This window comes from Oncorhynchus tshawytscha, linkage group LG05 (genome assembly GCF_018296145.1).
Source record: "Oncorhynchus tshawytscha isolate Ot180627B linkage group LG05, Otsh_v2.0, whole genome shotgun sequence".
Taxonomy (NCBI): domain Eukaryota; kingdom Metazoa; phylum Chordata; class Actinopteri; order Salmoniformes; family Salmonidae; genus Oncorhynchus; species Oncorhynchus tshawytscha.
In genome coordinates, this window is record NC_056433.1 from 22,785,022 (window position 1) to 22,803,521 (window position 18,500).

At 45.8% G+C, this 18,500-nt stretch overlaps 1 protein-coding gene across 3 annotated transcripts in view; it reads left to right on the forward strand.

The window, feature by feature from the left end:
• Positions 1 to 18,500, forward strand: part of LOC112250173 (scavenger receptor class A, member 5 (putative)) — a 79,470-nt gene that overhangs the window by 37,433 nt on the left and 23,537 nt on the right. For 2 of the 3 annotated variants that reach the window (XM_042321684.1, XM_024420087.2), the window contains 3 exons: positions 14,084 to 14,758; positions 16,565 to 16,645; positions 17,236 to 17,343. In XM_042321684.1, coding sequence (XP_042177618.1) covers positions 14,084 to 14,758; positions 16,565 to 16,645; positions 17,236 to 17,343 — 864 coding nt within the window. The remainder of the gene's footprint in view (positions 1 to 14,083; positions 14,759 to 16,564; positions 16,646 to 17,235; positions 17,344 to 18,500) is intronic. The other variant, XM_024420089.2, reaches the window with a different exon arrangement.

The window sequence follows — 18,500 nt, forward strand, 5'->3', positions numbered from 1 at the left end:
AAACAGTCTGACACTGTGTCCTCATCAGGAAAGAAGACAGCTGTTGTGGGCCTACTGAGTGTCCCTGCCAAGGCATAGCTAGACCAGACCAGAGTTGGGTGGACAAAGTGTTTGATTCTCCCCAGAGAGGCCTCTAGTGATGTCAAAAATACCCAGGCCTATGAATGGGATTGGAACTAATCTGTGGGTCCGTCACTGGTTAGAGAGTACTTTCTAATATGCAGGAGAGAGAAGATGATGGAGAAAGAGTTTCTCTGAGTTCGTAATGATTTCATCAGGCCGACAATCATGTGTAAATCTGCTTCTTGTTAGCTAGACACTGTCAAAAACATACTCACATTCCAGTTCTTTCAATAAATGACTCATATAGGATAAAATGATGTTGACTCAATCTGAGTGTGATACTGCATATAGTTTGTTTCATTAATGACAGAGCCTATGCAGAACCCAGAACCAGTCAGAGACAAAACAGCGGAATGTGAGGAGTGGGAGACTGTCAGGGCTGACAGGGCTTTACAAAGGCACAGACTGTCTGCAGCACAAAGACTCTCAGCGCCTGCCCTGCCCTGCCCAGTGTCTGTCCCTGTTAGGGTGATTCTCTAAAACATATGCCTCCTAAGCCCTAACCATACTTCTTTTACCTGGTCGTCTTTTAAGGTTCCCTTTATCTTAATCAATTCCATATTCTTTGACAGATGCCTGCAAATATTTGTGTCCTGCCTCTAGACACATTCAGAGAGAGATGAGAGAAATTGATGTACAATACTATTTGCTTGTATTTTGTAGTGGTTGTCTGTGTGAATGTGGTACCCACTGAGAATGATCCCACTATGAATGTATATCACATCCTCAGGGTATTTCTTATAAAAAGCCGATTGACAAAGACAGCCGAGGAATGCACTACAAATGATAATATTGGCAGTTTAATGATTCAATGAGATTTACTTCATCCATGAGAAGATTCCAGCTGCAGGAATGTAAACAGTTGTCCAGCTTCACAGAGCTTCAACAGCCACAGCAATCACTCAAACAGCTTGTTCTCCACTGACATGAAGCAGACACATAACTCAACATAACACAAGAAGCAACGTATCACTTGTCCTTGTGAACAATGCTTTGTAGGATATACTGTAGCTCAAACATATAACTTTAACTTTAGATATTGGATGGCTCCGTAAGCGTGTTCTGATGTTGCAGTATGTAGAGTGTGGTCTAACAGTAACTGGTGTAGTATGTGAATTGGATTTTTTTCCTTTAAACTCAGCAATAAAATAAACGTTCTCTCACTGTCAACTGCGTTTATTTTCAGCAAACTTAACATGTAAATATTTGTATGAACATAACAAGATTCAACAACTGAGACATAAACTGAACAAGTTCCACAGACATGTGACTAACATAAATTGAATAATGTGTCCCTGAATAAAGGGGGGGGGATGTCAAAATCAAAAGTAACAGTCAATACAACTGGTGGCCACACCAGATACTAAGTACTGCAGTATCTCCTCCTCATGGACTGCACCAGATTTGCCCGTTTTTGCTGTGAGATGTTACTCCACTCTTCCACCAAGGCACCTGCAAGTTCCCGGACATTTCTGGGGGGAATGGCCCTAGCCCTCACCCTCTGATCCAACAGGTCCCAGACGTGCTCAATGGGATTGAGATCCGGGCTCTTTGCTGGCCATGGCAGAACACTGACATTCCTGTCTTGCAGGAAATCATGCACAGAATGAGCAGTATGGCTGGTGGCATTGTCATGCTGGAGGGTCATGTCAGGATGAGCCTGCGTGAAGGGAACCACATGAGGGAGGAGGATGTCTTCCCTGTCACACACAGCATTGAGATTGCCTGTGTAACGGATGTGAAACGGCTAGCTTAGTTAGCGGTGGTTCGCACTAAATAGCGTTTCAATCGATGACGTCACTTGCTCTGAGACCTTGAAGTAGTGGTTCCCCTTGCTCTGCAAGGGCCACGGCTTTTGTGGAGCGATGGGTAACGATGCTTCGTGGGTGTCAGTTGTTGATGTGTGCAGAGGGTCCCTGGTTCACGCCCGGGTATGGGCGAGGGGACGGTCTAAAGTAGTACTGTTACACCTGCAATGACAACAAGCTCAGTCCGATGATGCTGTGACAAATCAAATCAAATTTATTTCTTACATCAGCTGATATCTCAAAGTGCTGTCCAGAAACCCAGCCTAAAACCCCAAACAGCAAGCAATGCAGGTGTAGAAGCACGGTGGCTAGGAAAAACTCCCTAGAAAGGCCAAAACCTAGGAAGAAACCGAGAGGAACCAGGCTATGAGGGATGGCCAGTACTCTTCTGGCTGTGCCGGGTGGAGATAACAGAACATGGCCAAGATGTTCAAATGTTCATAAATGACCAGCATGGTCAAATAATAATAATCACAGTAGTTGTCGAGGGTGCAGCAAGTCAGCACCTCAGGAGTAAATGTCAGTTGGCTTTTCATAACCGATCATTAAGAGTATCTCTACTAGAGGTCGACCGATTATGATTTTTCAACGCTGATACCGATACCGATACTGATTATTGGAGGACCAAAAACACCGATACCGATTAATCGGACGATTTAAAAAAAAATTGTACTAATGACAATTACAACAATACTGAATGAACACTTATTTTAACTTAACATAATACATCAATAAAATAAATTTAGCCTCAAGTAAATGAACACAGGACACGGTAGATAATATCATCAACCGTGTGTAGTTAACTAGTGATTTATGATTGTTTTTTATAAGATAAGTTTAATGCTAGCTAGCAACTTACCTTGGTTTACTGCATTCGTGTAACAGGCAGTCTCCTTGTGGAGTGCAACGAGAGAGAGGCAGGTCGTTATTGCGTTGGACTCGTTAACTGTAAGGTTGCAAGATTGGATCCCATGAGCTGACAAGGTGAAAATCTGTCGTTCTGCCCCTGAACAAGGCAGTTGAACCCACCGTTCCTAGACCATCATTGAAAATAAGAATGTGTTCTTAACTGACTTGCCTAGTGAAATGAAGGTATATAAAAAAATATTTTAAAAAAAATACAGATTTCCGAATGTTATGAAAACCTGAAATCGGCCATTCCGATTAATAAGTCGACCTCTAATCTCTACCGCTTCTGCTGTCTAGAGAGTTGAAAACAGCAGGTCTGGGACAGGTAGCACGTCCGGTGAACAGGTCAGGGTTCCATAGCCGCTGGCAGAACAGTTGAAACTGGAGCAGCAGCACGGCCAGGTGAATTGGGGACAGCAAGGGTTCATCATGCCAGGTAGTCCTGAGGCATGGTCCTAGGGCTCAGGTCCTCAGAGAGAGAGAGAGAAAAAGAGAATTAGAGAGATCATACTTAAATTCACACAGGACACCGGATAAGACAGGAGAAGTACTCCAGATATAACAAACTGACCCTAGCCCCCCAACACATAAACTACTGCAGCATAAATACTGGAGGCTGACAGGAGGGGTCAGGAGACACTGTGGCCCCATTCAATAATACCCCCGGATAGGGCCAAACAGGAAGGATATAACCCCACCCACTTTGCCAAAGCACAGCCCCTACATCACTAGAGGGATATCTTCAACCACCAACTTACCATCCTGAGACAAGGCAGAGTATAGCCCACAAAGATCTCTGCCACGGCACAACCCAAGGGAGGGCGCCAACCCAGACAGGAAGATCACATCAGTGACTCAACCCACTCAAGTGACGCACCCCTCCTAGGGACGGCATGGAAGAGCACCAGTAAGCCAGTGACTCAGCCCCTGTAATAGGGTTAGAGGCAGAGAATCCCAGTGGAAAGAGGGGAACTGGCCAGGCAGAGACAGCAAGGGCGGTTTGTTGCTCCAGAGCCTTTCCGTTCACCTTCACACTCCTGGGCCAGACTACACTCAATCATATGACCCGCTGAAAAGATGAGTCTTCAGTAAAGACTTAAAAGGTTGAGACCGAGTCTGCGTCTCTCACATGAGTAGGCAGACCATTCCATAAAAATGGAGCTCTATAGGAGAAAGCCCTGCCTCCAGCTGTTTGTTTAGAAATTCTAGGGACAGTTAGGAGGCCTGCGTCTTGTGACCGTAGGGTACGTGTAGGTATGTAGGGCAGGACCAAATCGGAGAGATAGGTAGGAGCAAGCCCATGTAATGCTTTGTAGGTTAGCAGTAAAACCTTGAAATCAGCCCTTGCCTTAACAGGACTGCTCCAGACCATGAGGGACCCTCCACCTCCAAATTGATCCCACTCCAGAGTACAGGCCTCGGTGGTCCTTCCACGATAAACGCGAATCCGACCATCACCCCTGGTGACACAAAACCACAACTCGTCAGTGAAGAGCACTTTTTGCCAGTCCTGTCTGGTCCAGCGACGGTGGGCTTGTGCCGGTGATGTGAGGACCTGGTGAGGGCCTGCCTTACAACAGGCCTGCAAGCCCTCAGTCCAGCCTCTCTCAGCCTGTTGCAGACAGTCTCTGCACTGATGGAGGGATTGTGCGTTCCTGGTGTAACTCAGGTAGTTCTTGTGGCCATCCTGTACCTGTACCGCAGCTGTGATTTTCGGCTGTACCGATCCTGTGCAGGTGTTGTTACACATGGTCTGCCACTGCGAGGATGATCAGCTGTCCGTCCTGTCTCCCTGTAGCTCTGACTTAGGTGTCTCACTGTTCGACATTGCAATTTATTGCCCTGGCCACATCTGCAGTTCTCATGGCTCCTTGCAGCATGCCTAAGGCACGTTCACGCAGATGAGCAGGGACCCTGGGCATCTTTCTTTTGGTGTTTTTCAGAGTCAGTAGAAAGGCCTCTTTAGTGTCCTACGTTTTCATAACTGTGACCTTAATTGCCTACCGTCTGTAAGCTGTTAGTGTCTTAACGACCATTCCACAGGTGCATGTTCATTAATTGTTTATGGTTCATTGAACAAGCATGGGAAACAGTGTTTAAACCTTTTACAATGAAGATCTGTGAAGTTAATTCGTAAAAATTCAAATAACTTTGAAAGACAGGGTCCTGAAAACATGACGTTTCTTTTTTTGCTGAGTTTATTTTACCAATTAAAGTACAGTGAAATTCTTATGTTCTGAGCTCTAATAGTACAGATTTTTTTTAAAGAAGTGAATGAGACAATAATAAGAATAATAGTAATAATAATATATAGATATTTACAACTGTGGTAATGATATGTCCATTGGGAAGTGGGGGCAGGGTAAGTTTATTTCGGGTGGAAGGCACAGAGGTAAGTGAATGAAACAATAATAAAAAACGCTCAGGTGAGTGCTCAGGTGTTTAGGGGTTACCTTTGGTGCTACTACGGTGGAGAGTCCAGACCAGGTCTCCACCGTGCGCATTCCCCCTGAATATGCCGATTTGGCTCTCGCATTCTCTAAAAAGAAGGCGACTCAATTACCACTTCATCCACGTGGCCATTGTGCAATAGATCTCCTGGTAGACGCTGCACTTCCCAGGAGTCACGTGTATCCCCTGTCACAAGCGGAGACGGTGGCTATGGAGACATATGTCTCCGAATCCCTGCGTCAGGGGTACATTCGGTCCTCCACTTCACCAGTCTCCTCGAGTTTCTTTTTTGTGATGAAGAAGGATGGAGGTTGCGCCCGTGTATTGACTACCAGGGTCTAAATCAGATCACGGTGAGGTATAGTTACCCACTACTACTCATAGCCACAGCGATTGAGTCAATGCACGGGGTGAGCTTCTTCACCAAACTAGATCTCAGGAGCGCTTACAACCTGATGCATATCCAAAATCAAATCAAATCAAATCAAATCAAATTTTATTTGTCACATACACATGGTTAGCAGATGTTAATGCGAGTGTAGCGAAATGCTTGTGCTTCTAGTTCCGACAATGCAGTAATAACGAGCAAGTAATCTAACTAACAATTCCAAAAAAAACTACTGTCATACACAGTGTAAGGGGATAAAGAATATGTACATAAGGATATATGAATGAGTGATGGTACAGAGCAGCATAGGCAAGATACAGTAGATGATATCGAGTACAGTATATACATATGAGATAAGTATGTAAACCAAGTGGCATAGTTAAAGTGGCTAGTGATACATGTATTACATAAGGATGCAGTCGATGATATAGAGTACAGTATCAACGTATGCATATGAGATGAACAATGTAGGGTAAGTAACATTATATAAGGTAGCATTGTTTAAAGTGGCTAGTGATATATTTACATCATTTCCCATCGATTCCCATGATTAAAGTGGCTGGAGTAGAGTCAGTGTCATTGACAGTGTGTTGGCAGTAGCCACTCAATGTTAGTGGTGGCTGTTTAACAGTCTGATGGCCTTGAGATAGAAGCTGTTTTTCAGTCTCTCGGTCCCAGCTTTGATGCACCTGTACTGACCTCGCCTTCTGGATGGCAGCGGGGTGAACAGGCAGTGGCTCGGGTGGTTGATGTCCTTGATGATCTTTATGGCCTTCCTGTAGCATCGGGTGGTGTAGGTGTCTTGGAGGGCAGGTAGTTTGCCCCCGGTGATGCGTTGTGCAGACCTCACTACCCTCTGGAGAGCCTTACGGTTGAGGGCGGTGCAGTTGCCATACCAGGCGGTGATACAGCCCGCCAGGATGCTCTCGATTGTGCATCTGTAGAAGTTTGTGAGTGCTTTTGGTGACAAGCCGAATTTCTTCAGCCTCCTGAGGTTGAAGAGGCGCTGCTGCGCCTTCCTCACGATGCTGTCTGTGTGAGTGGACCAATTCAGTTTGTCTGTGATGTGTATGCCGAGGAACTTAAAACTTGCTACCCTCTCCACTACTGTTCCATCGATGTGGATGGGGGTGTTCCCTCTGCTGTTTCCTGAAGTCCACAATCATCTCCTTAGTTTTGTTGACGTTGAGTGTGAGGTTATTTTCCTGACACCACACTCCGAGGGCCCTCACCTCCTCCCTGTAGGCCGTCTCGTCGTTGTTGGTAATCAAGCCTACCACTGTTGTGTCGTCCGCAAACTTGATGATTGAGTTGGAGGCGTGCATGGCCACGCAGTCGTGGGTGAACAGGGAGTACAGGAGAGGGCTCAGAACGCACCCTTGTGGGGCCCCAGTGTTGAGGATCAGCGGGGAGGAGATGTTGTTGCCTACCCTCACCACCTGGGGGCGGCCCGTCAGGAAGTCCAGTACCCAGTTGCACAGGGCGGGGTCGAGACCCAGGGTCTCGAGCTTGATGACGAGCTTGGAGGGTACTATGGTGTTGAATGCCGAGCTGTAGTCGATGAACAGCATTCTCACATAGGTATTCCTCTTGTCCAGATGGGTTAGGGCAGTGTGCAGTGTGGTTGAGATTGCATCGTCTGTGGACCTATTTGGGCGGTAAGCAAATTGGAGTGGGTCAAGGGTGTCAGGTAGGGTGGAGGTGATATGGTCCTTGACTAGTCTCTCAAAGCACTTCATGATGACGGATGTGAGTGCTACGGGCGGTAGTCGTTTAGCTCAGTTACCTTAGCTTTCTTGGGAACAGGAACAATGGTGGCCCTCTTGAAGCATGTGGGAACAGCAGACTGGTATAGGGATTGATTGAATATGTCCGTAAACACACCGGCCAGCTGGTCTGCGCATGCTCTGAGGGCGCGGCTGGGGATGCCGTCTGGGCCTGCAGCCTTGCGAGGGTTAACACGTTTAAATGTCTTACTCACTTCGGCTGCAGTGCAGGAGAGACCGCATGTTTCCGTTGCAGGCCGTGTCAGTGGCACTGTATTGACCTCAAAGCGGGCAAAAAGTTATTTAGTCTGCCTGGGAGCAAGACATCCTGGTCCGTGACTGGGCTGGGTTTCTTCCTGTAGTCCGTGATTGACTGTAGACCCTGCCACATACCTCTTGTGTCTGAGCCGTTGAATTGAGATTCTACTTTGTCTCTGTACTGGCGCTTAGCTTGTTTGATAGCCTTGCGGAGGGAATAGCTGCACTGTTTGTATTCAGCCATGTTACCAGACACCTTGCCCTGATTAAAAGCAGTGGTTCGTGCCTTCAGTTTCACACGAATGCTGCCATCAATCCACGGTTTCTGGTTAGGGAATGTTTTAATCGTTGCTATGGGAACGACATCTTCAACGCACGTTCTAATGAACTCGCACACCGAATCAGCGTATTCGTCAATGTTGTTGTCTGACGCAATACGAAACATCTCCCAGTCCACGTGATGGAAGCAGTCTTGGAGTGTGGAGTCAGCTTGGTCGGACCAGCGTTGGACAGACCTCAGCGTGGGAGCTTCTTGTTTTAGTTTCTGTCTGTAGGCAGGGATCAACAAAATGGAGTCGTGGTCAGCTTTTCCGAAAGGGGGCGGGGCAGGGCCTTATATGCGTCGCGGAAGTTAGAGTAACAATGATCCAAGGTCTTTCCACCCCTGGTTGCGCAATCGATATGCTGATAAAATTTAGGGAGTCTTGTTTTCAGATTAGCCTTGTTAAAATCCCCAGCTACAATGAATGCAGCCTCCGGATAAATCGTTTCCAGTTTGCAGAGAGTTAAATAAAGTTCGTTCAGAGCCATCGATGTGTCTGCTTGGGGGGGGATATATACGGCTGTGATTATAATCGAAGAGAATTCTCTTGGTAGATAATGCGGTCTACATTTGATTGTGAGGAATTCTAAATCAGGTGAACAGAAGGATTTGAGTTCCTGTATGTTTCTTTCATCACACCATGTCACGTTGGCCATAAGACATACGCCCCCGCCCCTCTTCTTACCAGAAAGATGTTTGTTTCTGTCGGCGCGATGCGTGGAGAAACCCGCTGGCTGCACCGCTTCGGATTGCGTCTCTCCAGTGAGCCATGTTTCCGTGAAGCAGAGAACGTTACAGTCTCTGATGTCCCTCTGGAATGCTACCCTTGCTCGGATTTCATCAACCTTGTTGTCAAGAGACTGGACATTGGCAAGAAGAATGCTAGGGAGTGGTGCACGATGTGCCCGTCTCCGGAGTCTGACCAGAAGACCGCTTCGTTTCCCTCTTTTTCTGAGTCGTTTTTTTTTTTTTTTTTTTGGTCGCTGCATGTGATCCACTCGGTTACACTGGTTGTAAGGCAGAACACTGGATCCGCATCGCGAAAAACATATTCTTGGTCGTACTGATGGTGAGTTGACGCTGATCTTATATTCAGTAGTTCTTGTCGGCTGTATGTAAAGAAACCTAAGATGACCTGGGGTACTAGTGTAAGAAATAACACGTAAAAAAACAAAAAACTGCATAGTTTCCTAGGAACGCGAAGCGAGGCGGCCATCTCTGTCGGCGCCGGAAGTACACACTAGGGAGACGAGTGGAAGACGGCTTTCAGTACCACCTCAGGGCACTATAAGTACCTTGTCATGCCGTACGGGTTGATGAATGCGCCATCAGTCTTCCAAGCCTTTGTAGATGAGATTTTCAGGGACCTGCACGGCCAGGGTGTGGTGGTGTATATTGATGACGTTTTGATATACTCCACTACACGCGCCGAGCATGTGTCCCTGGTGCCCAGGGTGATTGGTCGCCTGTTGGAGCATGACCTGTACGTCAAGGCTGAGAAGTGCCTGTTCTTTCAACAGTCCGTCTCCTTCCTAGGGTATCGCATTACCACCTCAGGGGTGGAGATGGAGAGTGACCGCATTTCAGCCGTGCGTAATTGGCCGACTCCCACCACGTTAAAGGAGGTGCAGCAGTTCTTAGGGTTTGCCAACTACTACGGGAGGTTTATCCGGGGTCAGGTAGCGGCTCCCATTACCTCAATGCTGAAGGGGAGCCCGGTACGCTTGTAGTGGTCAGCTGAGGCGGACAGGGCCTTTAGTCACCTGAGGGCTCTGTTTACCTTGGCTCATCCGTGCTGGCCCATCCGGCTCCCTCTTTGGCGTTCATAGTGGAGGTGGACGCGTCCAAGGCTGGGATAGGAGCTGTGCTCTCTCAGCGTTCAGGTACGCCACCGAAGCTCTGCCCCTGTGCCTTCTTCTCGAAGAAGCTCAACCCAGCGGAGCGAAACTATGTTGTGGGGGACCGGGAGCTGTTGGCTGTCGTCAAGGCCTTGAAGGCGTGGAGACATTGGCTTGAGGGGGCTAGACACCCTTTTCTCATCTGTACTGACCACCGCAAAATGGAGTACATCCGGGCAGCGAGAAGACTGAACCCTCGCCAGGCAAGGTGGGCCATGTTTTTCACTAGTTTTGTGTTTACTCTTTCCTACAGACCAGGCTCCCAGAACATTAAGGCAGACGCATTGTCCCGGCTGTATGACACAGAGGAGCGGCCCATGGATCCCACTCCCATACTCCCCGCCTCCTGCCTGGTGCCGCCGGTAGTGTGGGAGCTGGACACGGACATTGAGCCGGCGTTACGTGCAGAGCCCTCTCTCATCCAATGTCCCACTGGGCGTCTGTACGTCCCACCTGCTGTTCGTGAGCGGTTGATCGGGCCCACACGTCACCCTCTGGTCATCCTGGGATCGGTCGGACAGTGCGCTGTTTGAGCGGGAGGTACTGGTGGCCTACTTTGGCTAAGGACGTGAGGGTTTATGTTTCCTCCTGCTCGGTGTCAGACCACGTGTAACCATGCCAGCCCAGGACCTCCACATCCGGCTTCTTCACCTGCAGGATTGTCTGAGACCAGTCACCCGGACAGCTGAAGAAACTGTGGGCTTGCACAACTGAAGAATTTCTGCTCAAACTGTCAGAAACCATCTCAGGGAAGCTCTTCTGCATGGTCATTGTCCTCACCAGGGTCTTTGACCTGACTGCAGTTCAGCGTCGTCACCTACTTCAGTGGGCATATGCTCACCTTCGATGTCCAATGGTATGCTGGTGAAGTGTGTTATTCACGGATGAATCCCAGTTTCAACTGTAACGGGTAGATGGCAGACAGTGTTTATGGCACGATAATGCACAGCACCATGTCGCAAGGATCTGTACACAATTCCTGGAAGCTGAAAATGTCCCAGTTCTTCCATCGCCTTGATACTCACCAGACATGACACCGATTGAGCATGTTTGGGATGCACTGGATTGACGTGTATAACTGCGTGTTCCAGTTCTTTATTTCCTTATGAACTGTAACTCAGTAAAATCTCAGAAATTGTTGCATATTGCGTTTATATTTTTGTTCAGTGTATATACTATTTAACTTTTTTTCAACTTTTCACCTTTTCAAGGTTATGAGCGTTTGTCACAAATTAAGTGTGAAACTGTCACCAAATCAACCCAGAATGAGAGTTCTGGGGACAGTACCTGTGTGTTTGTTTCTCCATCCTGGTCCACCCAGGCCGTAGGGGAAGGTCAAGGATAGCAGGGTTTGGTACACAAATCGGGTTCTCGGTAGGTCCAGGTCCAAACGCCAACAGGTAAGTCCAAAACAGTCCAGCTCATACACGGTAAATCCATCCCAATATCTATTTTCTCTTTCTCTACGGTTCATAGATCCTTCCAGCCCTCTCTCTCTCCCTTCCTGGTTTTTCTTGACCCTTTATCTGTGGGTCGGCTCCACCTTCTGAGGGTTCCCCTTGCTTCTGGGATTTGTAGTTTTGGCGGTCGGCCATTTTGTGTTCTGTAGTTCTGATCGGGGTGGCCATTTTAGTGATCGGGAAACATACATTTTCAAACGTAAGGATATTAAACTCAAAAGATACCCAAAAATTGAACAGAGCAGTTGCTGAGTTTATTTGTCTGGATCAAGTGCCATTCTGTGACTTTGGTTAATATGCCATCTTTTTGTTGTTGTTGTGGTATCGTTTTGGTATTGAGTATAGTGATGGTATTGAGTATCGTGATACTAAACCTGGTATCATATCGAAGTCAAAATTCTGGTATCGTGACAACACTAGAGTGTAGTATAGTATTCTCCAGTACACTACAAAATGAAAATTATAAAGTAAGCACTACATGATTGAGGGATATTACAGTGTGGGGTATAGGATTCCACAGTAAACTACAAAATCTAAATTCTAAAGTAAGTGCTACATGATCTAGGGACACTATAGTGAGGAGTATAGGATTCTACAGTATACTGCAGTTTACTACCCACATTCTATAGTAAGTACTATAGTACAATGTAGTATTTTTTTGTGGGAGAGGACATCAGTTCTTATTGACAATAACACACTTCCGCTAGGTGAAAAGTCCCTGTATACTGAACTCCTAGGACAGACACAGAACATTAACTATTTTATGAAAAGGCTTGTTTAAGAATCAAAAGCTACGGTTGGTAATCAGGAACATGCATTGGGTGTGGGGATGTGAAATCCAATAACAGGAAAAGGAGAGGAGCGTGGCCTGTATTTTTCAGCCTCCTCTCCTCTTTAACTAGTTTGAGAGCAAACAGCTGACGACCACCTGGTTCTAGAGATGGTCTTGCACAGTAACATCCTGTAAAACCACATGATGCACCCGGACAGTGAGGCCTCTGGGAATAACAAGTCCGCCACCACACCCTCACAGGGCTGTTTTACACATTGACTCTCCATATATTTTACAGACTCTCCCGTCTTCATGGTAGGTAGTCCAGTGGAGGAATGGGGTTGTTGACATCGCCTGCTGGCTGTGTCGATGAGCAGTCCAGTTTACTGGTCACCACACCCGTTTGCAATTTTGTTTGGCTCTAGTGCAAGGGTAAATGTTGCATGGGCGATTTTGAAATTCATACATTAGATATCCTTCGGGGAATTGCTGTGTTATCTTGTGTGGGTTCCTGAGTCCTCTGTGTTATCTTGTGTGGGTTCCTGAGTCCTCTGTGTTATCTTGTGTGAGGTCCTGAGTCCTCTGTGTTATCTTGTATGGGTTCCTGAGTCCTCTGTGTTATCTTGTGTGGGTTCCTGAGTCCTCTGTGTTATCTTGTGTGAGGTCCTGAGTCCTCTGTGTTATCTTGTGTGGGTTCCTGAGTCCTCTGTGTTATCTTGTGTGAGGTCCCGAGTCCTCTGTGTTATCTTGTGTGAGGTCCCGAGTCCTCTGTGTTATCTTGTGTGAGGTCCCGTGTCCTCTGTGTTATCTTGTGTGAGTTCTTGTTACTGTCCTGGTAGAGCAGGGAGGTCATGTGGTCATGTGTCAAGGTCATGTGTAGAGCCACAGTGAGTTCGGTTCCTCCAAGAATGAGGGATTGAATGCTAAAGGAGGACAGACCTTCACCTACTCTATATTCACCCCAGTCCAGGATCCCACATCTCTTCTTAATTTATCCGTCTGGGAAACAAATCCATCTGTTTTGGTTTTGTGCTTTTTGGCACGTTGCCACGTTACTCTTCAACCCACATTAGAGCCGAAGTTGCCGTCCGTGAATTCCTGATTAATAACAATTAGGCTTATCTATGTGTGGAAATAACATACTGTAAGATAGACTGTCATTTTGGAATGAGAAAGTCTCTGTAGTTGAGTGCCAGCTTATTTTGGTTTTCAGCTCATTAACTTTCTGAACAATGTAAAATGAGAAGTAATGTAAAGTCTCTTTGTGCAACCATGTAGGAAACATTTCCCTCATATTGAAATAATTAAATTAGTTCTGGTCCACAACACACACATAGGCAACAATTGTTTAATAGCCATGGAGAGGGATGAGAGGGATTTTGAACATGTGCGCTGGGAATTGGCCATTTCCTTCCATTTCCCCAACATTCTCTTTTTCTCAGATTGAGCAACATCACTTTTTTTACATAAAGGTCTCGAACGTATAAGAGAGGATGTCGTCATTGTAGAGCTGAGAGGATTTAGTTTCAAAATATCTCTCTGGCTGACTGCACTGTTACCAAGGAACTTCACTCCAACAGAACATAAACCTTAACAGCCTTGTTATAGAGGTTGTTTAAAATAGATCACTTCTCTTTCCTTTCCAAAGACATTAACAACAAACAGTCATTGCCAATGGTATAAAAGAGATCACAACACTATCTTGCTGTTTTAATAGTAATACTGTAGTATACAACTCTAGTGTTATTAATCATCATCCCAGTGACAATTAAGTGATCCAATGCGGTGGATTGCATTGATAAATGTTCAGGAGCCATTTTCTGTAGTAAGTGTTGTTGATCTGTAGCATATTCTATCTGCTATGGAGATGTAGGAGATGTATAATTGAGCCTCTTGTCTTTCTCCTCTCTTCCATGTGTCCTCCTCAGTGTCCAGGTCCCAGATGTCCTCAGAGAAGCAGGAGGCACTGATGGAGAACATGACCCGTATGGAGGACCGCTCCCGGGAGCTCCAGCAGTCCCTGGGTGACATGTCCTCTCAGGCAGACCTCCTGGAGAACATCTGGAAGCTGGAGAGCCTGTTCCAGAACCACAGTGAGTCCTTAAAGCAGCTGGGCCGGGCAGTGAGCGGCCTGGAGAGGGATATCAGGGATCTGCAAGGCCACTGCCAGTCGACAGACAGCACCGTGGAGCAGCTGGGGGACCGTGTATCCGTCCTGAACCGCTCCACCCAGAGGAACGTGAGTGGGCTCAGCAACCAGCTGGCCCATGCCTCGGTCTCGCTGCACAACCACGACCTCCTGCTGAGGAGCACAGCAGACCAGGTGAACCAGCTCAAGGATAGGCTGGAGGAGGTTGGCTGGACAGTCGGCTCAGTCAACCACACGTTCACCAGCGACATCAGCGTCCATCACCTAAAGATCCAGGACCTGCAGGTGCAGATCAGCAATGCAAGCCAGGATGCACGGTACATGAGGGAGACACAGGTGCACATGGAAGAGACATTGAAGAACGAGGTAGAGATCCTCAGCACCATCACAGAGGACCTGAGGCTCAAGGACTGGGAGCACTCCAATATCCTCAAGAACATCACCTCCCTAGAAGGTAACGGCCCATCACTGATCACTGGCTAGAATGAAGTTTGTCATGATTAATCTCCCTATGATTCCTGAGCTTCTTACACGATGGTTAAGGAATATGTGAGATGAAGATGTTGATGTTGTATTGAGACTTGCTATCATACTCAATGACTTTCCTGGTTAAATAAATGTCAAATAAGTACGTCATTATGTAATGTTAGCAGGAATTAGACAGAATTCAGTGATGTGAATCCATGCCAAATAAGATGTTGAATCAGAATCTGATTGATATTGTATGTGAATGGGACAGTGTTTTATTTAGACTGGAAACAATTGTGGGTTACATTTAGAAGCCTCCAAAACCAAGGAAATCAGCCCTGTCATTTGTTCCACTGCACATCCCATTTGCTTGTCATTAAGCATTGGTTTAGCCAGGAAAGCTCCACACCTTGTCGTGGTAATTGACTGCCTCCTCTCCCTCCCTTCATCACTCCATCCCTCCATCCCAATGCCTTTAGCTTATGTTTCATGCATACCTTCCAATTTGGCAGTGGTGAACAAATGAGAAGGGGAAGAAAACACAAATTTAAGCAAAGTTGAGAGGTGGATCAAGAAACTGTGATGTGTTGGTCTGAGGAGAGTGTGAGCATGGAAACATTTATAATCATCACAGAGCCACTTGATTAACAGGAATGACCTCAGGAGTGACATGTTTGCTGTTTTAGTGAAGTGTCTTCTGGCTGGGAGGATCACTGTGTCCATTGCCTTCATTCTCATGGAAATGTAATTGTCATAATTTAAACATTGATCTCGCGCTAATTTCATTATTCACCAGTGGTGAAACAAAATAAGGAAACTTGAATGTTATTTTAATGGATCATTATATAAATGGTTATCCTTAGTGTAAAAACAATATCAGCCACCTTAAATAGCCTAAACATGTTTGCTCTTTTAAAGCATCACAGCTTCATCAGAAAGCCAATGGTTTAAATAATCTATCTATCAAGTTGATACCAAATGTCTCAAAACTGATTGCATTGCAGGTGTTTTCCCTTGACATGCAAATAGGGCCTTACCAACGTGTGTTTTCTGTCCAACCTACTCCGATTCAGAATTGCTGATCCATGACACAGCACCACATATTGTTAACGGACAGCTCTTTATATGAAAGTGGTTCGCTGGTTGACCCTCATGGAGTATGTTTGTTTGTCTTGAGCATTCTTAATTGAATTAATAGAAGACTGTTAAGAAGTGATGAGTGATATGATTGGTCCTACTACTAAAACAAGCTAGTCAACACCAATTAAGTGGAGTGGTTTTCCCTTCAGACCCTCCAGTGTGATAAGACTTCCAAGTGAACTTTCAACCCTGACTTGTCATTAGCCACTACTTTATCCCAGGACAGTATCTTAGGATCTAAGGAGCAGCTCACATTATGATTTGAAAGGCTACTTTGAAAATGTCAGTCGGACAAAACAAGACTAATGTCTAAATTTTCAATTGTGATTCCATTGTGGTGTACCTTGGGAAACGTGGTTTCCGTTGTGGCCAAGCTGATTCTACAAAAAAAAATTGGATGTCAGTTAACTGGATCCAAGTAAAAACAATTGTTGGATGATGTCCGTTAACCATGTTTCAGACTCAGATTCTGCATTGAGCTCCTCTGCTTTAGTCTGAGGGTGTGGTGAAACATGAATGACATACCAAGAGGAAACTGGCAGTTTATGGGATTACACAACTTCAGTAATCACATTGTCTTCATATTACAGTATATTCATCAGTTTGTTATGTCGGGATCAACTCAATGCTTTAATGAGGTTGTTTTCCACAGGGCCTCCAGGACCAAAAGGTGAGAAGGGCGATGTTGGGCCACTTGGGGCCTCTGGTGTGGCAGGCCTCATAGGGATGAGAGGTCCGTACACTGTACAGTACTGTCATCTGTCCTATTCTAGCTTTCAACATACATGACATTCTTCAACCATTTTTCAACCATGTCCTCGAAACGTATCTTACTGTAATTGGCCCGGGTCACGGATTATATAGCCTAAACCCTCATATACATATTTCCAAAAAGAATGCTGAAAGCAATCCTCCCTTTAGGAGCATGGAACATGTTAATTTGTTATAGCCACCCAGAACACTCCTCCTACCACATTCAAACTATCAGTCAGTCCACTATTCTACTTATGAAAGAGTTGGTTACTTCCAAATCCATAAGTCCACTCTGTCTACTAGCAACCTAATGACAGCCCTCCAACTGGGCTCAAAGCATCCTGTGAAATGTAGCAGGGGCATTCTTTGAGATAGTCTTTCATTACATAATTAAATGGGGAATAAAGCAAGAGAACATTGGAAAATGTTATTATGGCATGCGAGCGGACCATCTTACTCAAAGATTCGTATAAGATAGGCTGTTTGCATTCTTTGAAACACATTTCAGATATCCTGTTTGAAAAGAATTGGGAAAATAAATCCAATGCTTTGTTTATGTACTCCCGGCAGGTTTTACAGGAGAAAAAGGATTCCAGGGTCCAAGGGGACTAAAGGGCCCGAGCGGCCCTGACGGCCTACAGGGGGAGAAAGGGGATATGGGACCCGAAGGGCCCAAAGGTATGTCTGATATTAGTACTGTCTGACAGCTGTAGAGCCATTAGTTAAACTAACATCTGTTCCTCGCTGCCTCTTTGAACCTGCTGTCAATGGTTACATCTATCTCCCTTATCCTTCTGTGATGGCATGCTCTCTCTTAAGCTCAGGCTTCAGAGAGGGCAATGGATGCTCAGGGTCTATTCCATCTGATTTACTACAGTAACAGTCAAAAGTTTGGACACCTACTCATTCAAGGGTTTTTCTTTATTTTTACTATTTTCTACATTGTAGAATAATAGTGAAGACTCAAAACTATGAAATAACACATGGAATCATATAGAAACCAAAAAAGTGTTAAACAAATTCAAATATATTTTATATTTGAGATTCTTCAAAGTAGCCACCCTTTGCCTTGATGACAGCTTTGCACTCTCTTGGCATTCTCTCAACCAGCTTCATGAGGTAGTAACCTGGAATGCTTTTCCAACAGTCTTGAAGGAGTTCCCACAAATGCTGAGTACTTGTTGGCTGCTTTTCCTTCACTCTGCGGTCCAACTCATCCCAAACCATCTCAATTGGTTTGAGGTCGGGTGATTGTGGAGGCCAGGTCATCCGATGCAGCATTCCATCACTCTCCTTCTTGGTTAAATAGCCCTTACACAGCCTGGAGTTGTGTTTTGAGTAGCCATGCTGGTTAAGTGTGCCTTGAATTCGAAATAAATCAGACAGTTGTCACCAGCAAAGCACCCCCACACCATCACACCTTCTCCTACATGCTTCATGGTGGGATCCACACATGCGGAGATCATCCGTTCACCTACTGGGTATCTCACAAAGACATGGCGGTTGGAACCAAAAATCTCAAATTTGGACTCATGAGAGCAAAGGACAGATTTCGTGCTCGTGTTTCTTGGACCAGGAAAGTTTCTTCTTCTAGTTGGTGTCCTTCAGTAGTGGTTTCATGCAGGAATTCGACCATGAAGGCCTGATTTACACAGTCTCCTCTGAACAGTTGATGTTGAGATGTGTCTGTTACTTATTTGGGCTGCAATCTGAGGTGCAGTTGAGGCTGGTAACTCTAATGAACTTATCCTCTGCAGCAGATCTGGGTCTTCCTTTCCTGTTACGGTCCTCATGAGCGTTTGATGTTTTTTGCGACTACACTTAAAGAAACTTTC